Source organism: Trachymyrmex septentrionalis, unplaced genomic scaffold (assembly GCF_001594115.1).
Source record: "Trachymyrmex septentrionalis isolate Tsep2-gDNA-1 unplaced genomic scaffold, Tsep1.0 scaffold32, whole genome shotgun sequence".
Taxonomy (NCBI): domain Eukaryota; kingdom Metazoa; phylum Arthropoda; class Insecta; order Hymenoptera; family Formicidae; genus Trachymyrmex; species Trachymyrmex septentrionalis.
In genome coordinates, this window is record NW_017305485.1 from 152131 (window position 1) to 158861 (window position 6731).

The following is a 6731-nucleotide window of genomic DNA, read 5'->3' on the forward strand; positions in this document are numbered from 1 at the left end:
GAATAAAGCTTTATATAAAATATATGGAATATCTATATAACATTAAAAAAATAAAAATATTAATATTTATCATAAATAATTATTATAAATATTCTGTATACAGTGCCTGGAAAAGCTGTTTTCTCTATTGAGAACACAACTATTTTTTTCCATATATATGTATATTTGTTTTTTCATTGAAGATGAAAATTTTGAATAATATTTTTAATGAACAGAAAATAAAGCTATTGAAAAATATTTGAAAAGAAGAAATTATCCGTTTGTACAAAAATTCATTGAGAGAAATTTCAGTCAAGATCTTAATTAATATTTTAGTCAACGAGTTTTTAAAAGAAATATAGTATCGAGTTAGATAAATATTTAATAAGATTGGCGTGCAAATGATTTCGCTGGACCACGTGCAGAACCGCAGTAGCACACTTACCCGTCTGAACGAGCTTGAGCGCAACGCCATTATGCTGCTTCAGCGGCTCATTGAGACTTGGCTGCGTGAGGTCCTTAAGGGGATGGTTGGCGGCTTCTTCGGAGCCGGAGGCACGATTACTTTGCATAGTCCTGGTATGCTGCTCCTCGTTTCGTCGTCCTTTTTTCTTGCCGGCGTCGCCGTCGTCGTCACCGTTACGCACGATTTGTCTCCTGCTTCCTGCCGTCTGACTAGTCTCTCGCTTTTTCTCCTTGCGTTTGCGAACGTCGTTCGTGACGATGATTCGCTGTTGCTGATGCGACTGCGATTGCTGCTGCTGCTGCTGCTGCTGCTGCTGCTGATAATACTGCTGATTTATCTCCTCGTAATCACCGTTCACCGCTGCGTCGTTAACAGTCAATGACACGGACTCCCGAATCGGATTTTCATAGATACGTAGGAGCTCGTCCGCTGGATAGAAGACGTACATTCCCAGAAATCGTCGCTAGCGTAGCCGTTATCGCTGCTGTCGCTACTGTTGTACCGTTGGCCGCGGTCGTAGCCGCTGGCGTAGCCGACGCCGTCGCGAATTCCGCTATTACATTCGTTGCTGTTGCCGTTGCTGTTGTTGCTGCGGCTGTTGTTGCTGCTGCTGCTGCTGCTGCTGTTGCTGCTGCTGCTGCTGCTGCTGCCGCCGCCGCACTTCTCGGATCCACGCGAGCCAACATCGCTGTCCAACGATACATTCTCGATGATGCTGTGTGCGGGAATGATATCGGCACTTGCCGCCGTCAGGAGACGCATGATTTTCTTTCTTTCCGAGCGATTAAAGCGTCGCCCCCGCGATGTATCGCCGGGTGCTGCGCGTGCGACGTGACGTCTACGTCGCCCTCGTTATCGTTGTTGTCGTTGTTTTTTCCGCCACACCGTCGATGCACTGCAAACGGCCAGGAATAATCGATTTTCGATCGCATTTCTTCGAATGTTCAAATATAATTGCTTATTCTTGATGAAAAGCACGGATTTTAAGAACTGCCACTAGTTTTCTTTCCCCTCATATTTCCTCATCTTCAAATTATTTGTTTGTTTTGTCTCGGAGCAGTACATATAAATTGCTGATTTAAATAAATAAATATAAAATAAAAGTTCTTCCTAGATTTTTTTACATAAAAAGTACACAGCAATCAAGCATTTAAATTGCTGACTTAATTTAAATAAAAATAAAATAAAAGTTTTTTTCCGCTAGAAATTGTTTTCGACATAAGAAATGTACAATTTAAATATTTCTTTCTAAAAAATTGATCATTTTTTTACGCTTCGATTATTCAATTGTAGCATAATAATAACGAACGAATGAAATAATTTATTGTCTATTAATACAAATTTATCAATTCTTTTCATACGCTCAACTAAATCGATTATTCGAACTGGCCATTCTTACAGTATATCTTATTGTTTTTGATGAGATGTGAATAAAATTTTAAGGATTCAGACTTATGTCGCCGGTAATTCTTGAGGCCTCTTGGGCTGAAACAGAAAGATTTGCTTTGATGAGAGATTAGCTCGATATTCGTTCAGTGATTGTGTTTATGACTTAATCATTTTATTTGCACAACTTGATCTTGTCGAACAGAATAACAGTATAAGTTCTTGAAATAAAGAAAAACTTTTGTAAACTAATTTCGTTAAATTTATGTAACGAGATTAAGAAGTAATTATACTTTATAAAGCTAATCTTATTTTTTTATTTAATTTTATATGTTAAAAAATAGTATACTGAACGTATTTTGTTTGCAGAAACATTACTAAAAGAAAAGGAAGGAAGAGTGAATCGTTTTTTTTAGCGAAGTAATCGAATTACGTGCAAAAGCATATAATTTAATATATAAGAATAAATAAACTTTGTTCATCATTTTGAAGGAAATTTAAAGTTTGAAGAAATATTTAACACCCCTTTCTTTATTCCTTATTTTAAGATATTTTCTAATAGAAGTACAATTTCAGACGCGGTAAATAAATCATCAGTATGACTAGCTTGCTAAACTTTTTTTGAAAATTTCAGAGTGCAGACGATATAATTCGGGAAAGATAAACAAACTTTTTCATTGTTTTGATGAGTGAAAATAGATCTTAAAAATATTTAACGTTTCGTCTCTCTCTCTCTCTCTCTCTCTCTCTCTCTCTCTCTCTCTATCTACCTTTTATCTTTTCTTGTTCTCTTTTTTTTCAAAACATATCTCCGTTTTGAGTGCACATGTCTTACATAACTAGGAATACAAATCGTATGACAATTTGCCAGAGCAACAATAACTCGTATCTCGAAATTCGAAATGTACTAAAATGGCAATAACGGAGCAAGGTTTAAAAGGTAATGCAGTTATGTGATATATGCGTATACACCTGTAGAATATATTTCATGCGCTCGCATATGCAAGCTATCTTAGGACCGTTAGGAGCTATAAAGAAACTTTGATGAAAATTCTTTCTTACTCGGCTGGGATGATCCGCACGGATCTTCTCGATATATTGATTGTAGGTATACATGATTCACGGATTATCGCCTGCTACATATAACTCGCGGCAATTTACGTGCACTTTTCGACGTGGGAACCGGCGCACGTGCCCCACGAAAGAAACATATCAATCAATCGTGGTAACATTCGGAAATCTATCCCGGCCAATAGTCACGTACCGAGATAACTCGGTAGATTGTTCGTGGAAAGATATATATACATAGCACGTTACCAATAAAATACATAAAAATGTGTGTATCATACATATTCGGATTAAACTCTTACGGTATTTATAAACAAACTTTTTTTGAGCGACAGATTATTATTTCTTTCTCTATTTCAGTTGAATCATGTATAATCAAATTATTCATGTACATACATATACGTGAATATATATGCGTAATATACGAATGAGGGTAGTTTGGAAAGTTTTCGGCCTGACACAGAAATGACGCCACAAATATCAAACTGCCATAATTTTAGACAAGTTTGATCCTTCACAGGGCTACTGTTAAAATTTTAGACAAATTCCATGAATTGGTCCCTCAAGCACCGTATTTCACCAGATTTTACGTGATCTGGTGAAATATAGCGCTTGCGGAACCAATTAATGAAATTTTGCGACTGCAACTGAAGAAATATGAGCGGATACATTACCATGCTGGAACCAAAAGCTGGTTGCTTTACATGACCGAAATAAAGAAATTAATTAATGGACGCATCTGTCAGAAAACAGTAGCCCTGCGAAGAATCAAACTTGTCTGAAATTACAACAGTATCATATTTATGCATTACTTTGTTGTCAGGTCGAGAATTTTTCGAACTATCCTCGTATATGTTCATAATATACACACACTGAAAGAAAAGTGGCTGCTGCAGTAAATCAGATGTAAACTATGATAAAATATGATACAGCATTTTTAATTGGCTGTAGCAGCTAATTTTTGGTTGCAGCAGTCAATTTTTAATTGCGTTAGCTTATCCGCAATGTCAGTATAGGATTTCGATGACTAACACAATCAAAAATTGGATGCAGCAAACAAATAAAAATGCTATGCCATATTCAGCCAATCTTCTTTCAGTGCATGTATGTGATTATAAAAATTGTTTTTGAAGAAGTTAAATAAATTTATAAAGTAATTTTATTAAGTACAATAAATCATCGTCGCATTGATAATTCATTAACAGTGTTTTAAGAATGTGTGTACAAGGTATCTGGAATTTAAATATCAAAACTTCGGGAGCGTGTAGGGAATCGATAAACTAAGAAAAAAAAGTCCTGTAGAGATATGCTCGTTTTTACTTTGTTTTAAAAATCGCAGAAAAGACAAAACGTAGTTTTCATTTTTGTACTTTCTCATTATTCACGTATTTATTCACTTGCTTAATGTAGATATTGTCCAAAATATTCTTGCAGCAATGCAAGCAGTGCATCTAGTACGGATAGTTCGTGTTGCAGCTGAACACTGATCTGGCGATATTTGCACAACAGCCTCGATTCGATTTCTTAATTGTTCTCTTGAATTGATTCACGACGAATAAACTTCCTGTTTCAGGACCCCCCACACAAAGAAGTACAGTGGTATCAGATCAGGTGATCGGGGTGACCAAGGTATTACTCCTCCACGTCCAATCATCATTGTGGAAAATGTCTGTCTAGTCAAGCTCGAATAGTTACCAATAGGTACCATAATGAACTGGACACTCATCGAGTTGAAACCACATTTTAATCCGTTGCTGCAGGTGGATGTCTTTTAAATAATCAAAGAAGTCAGTCTCCAAAAAATCTGTACATATGGCTGCATTTAATTTGTCGGTTAAAAAAATGGTCTCACTATGTCTCACTACTTGTCAATTTAATTTAATTTGTGATATTATTACAGTAGATTAATTGTGTTTATAAGCCCGAAAAATTAATTCGGCGTGCAGTTCAAACGACTACAAATATGATATATATCCTGGAAAATTTTTCTCAGAATTTTTTATATGATTTTTCAGAATTTCTCCATAATTTTATAACTTTCTCACATTTTTTATACGAATTGGAACATTTCTCAGAAAATCTACATCTTCTCTCAGAATTTTTCATATATATTAATTATGAAATATCGTAAGATTTTTATGATTTTTTTGTAAATATAATTTCTGATGAAATATTATACAATCTAAAAAATTTTAAAATACTTTTTAAAAATTATAAGATAAGAAATTTCAGAATATTTCAGAATTCATTTATATAAAAAATTGAGAGAGGACGTAAACTTTCCGAATATTTCTAAGTATTTCTAAAAAATATTCCAATATAAGAATTATGAGAAAAATTTTCACCAGGATACGCATATATCACTTTTCGATTTTTTAAGCATAACTTTTGTCAAAGTGAATCGAATGCGCTCAAATTTATACAATAAACAAGTGGCAGGTGTACTTTATAAAATATAATGAGATTTGACAATGTATCCCATGATTTTTTAATTTTTCCAAAATCGCATTATTGTACTTTCTTTACTTTTCATGATATAACCGTAGTTTTTACCGTCATGATCTAACTTTAGTAGTTAGATTTAGTACGTAACATTATGACAAATACTCGTGGTGCTCAAGATATAGATGAATAAAAACAGAAACTCATCGTAAAGAGCCACAAACAAGGATGGACGTACATAAGAAGTTTGCCCGGTTGATTCTCCAAATCAACAGATCAAATTTCTTAAGCGTTGAAAGATCTAACGAAGCTATGTTAAGAAGAAGAAGAGTGGAAGAAGAATTACATTACACTACTTTTCTCGTTGATCGCAACAGTCTTCGCATATTTCGCAACAACCCACATCCATACGACACCAGACATTGCTAAGGAAATATCGACTTCTGAACAATCTGATCCATCCGTATAGATCATATTGCCGTCACTTGCAGGCCGGAAGAATGTGTAAATGATGACCGTGAAAAAACCATTCATTTCCGCAAAAAATTGGAAGGCGCGAGTGGGCCAAAGCACACTTTAACTAGACACCTCAACGGTCTGATGTCTTCTAGAGCGACAAAAATAAGTTCATGTTGTTTGATAATGATGGTATAACATTGATTTGTCGTTCCAGAAGATGTCAGATTATTGAGGTGTCTAGTTAAAGTGTGCTTTGTCCCACCCGCGCCTTCCAATTTTTTGCGGAAATGAATGGTTCCTTCACGAGTCGCCGTTTACACAGTTTTTCGGCCTGCACGTGATGCAGTACATGATCTGTACAGATAGATTAAACTGTTCAGAAGTCGATATTTCTTCAGTAATGTCCGGCGGCGTACGATTGCTGTGAGATATGCGAAGGATCTTGCGATCGACGAGAAAAGTAATGTAATGTGGGCCACTCTTCTTCTTCTTAATATAGCTTCGCTAGATCTTTCAACGCTTGAGAAACTTGGTTTGTTGAGTTGGACATGCCAAATTGCTTGGCGAGCTTCTTATATACATCTATCCTTGTTTGCGGCTTTTTACGATGACTTTCCATTGTCGTTTATCTATATTTTGAGCACCACGAGTATTTATCATAATATAAAATTCTAAATCTAATTATTACTAAAGTTAGGTCATGACAGTAAAAACTATGGCTGTATCATAAAAAGTATAGAAAGTATAATAATGTAATTTTAGGAAAATTAGTAAAAAATCATTGTTAAATTTTATTATACTTTACGTACACTTACCACCAAGTGTTTACTGTGTATGTTTATTGTAAATTTGAGCGCATTTGATTCACTTTGACAAAAATTATACTCAAAAAATTGAAATATAATTTTAATCATTACTGTAGATATATATA

At 35.0% G+C, this 6731-nt stretch overlaps 1 protein-coding gene across 9 annotated transcripts in view; it reads right to left on the bottom strand.

Annotated features, from left to right (window-relative positions):
• The window catches only part of LOC108749939, a 72202-nt gene that overhangs the window by 45287 nt on the left and 20184 nt on the right, over positions 1-6731 (bottom strand). For 7 of the 9 annotated variants that reach the window (XM_018488987.1, XM_018488994.1, XM_018488995.1 and 4 more), the window contains exons 2-3: positions 1845-1930; positions 425-1340 (exon numbers count right to left, since the gene is read on the bottom strand). In XM_018488987.1, the coding sequence (XP_018344489.1) occupies positions 425-893 (469 nt within the window). In that variant the 5' untranslated portion in view covers positions 894-1340; positions 1845-1930. The remainder of the gene's footprint in view (positions 1-424; positions 1341-1844; positions 1931-6731) is intronic. The other 2 variants (XM_018488992.1, XM_018488991.1) reach the window with 2 other exon arrangements.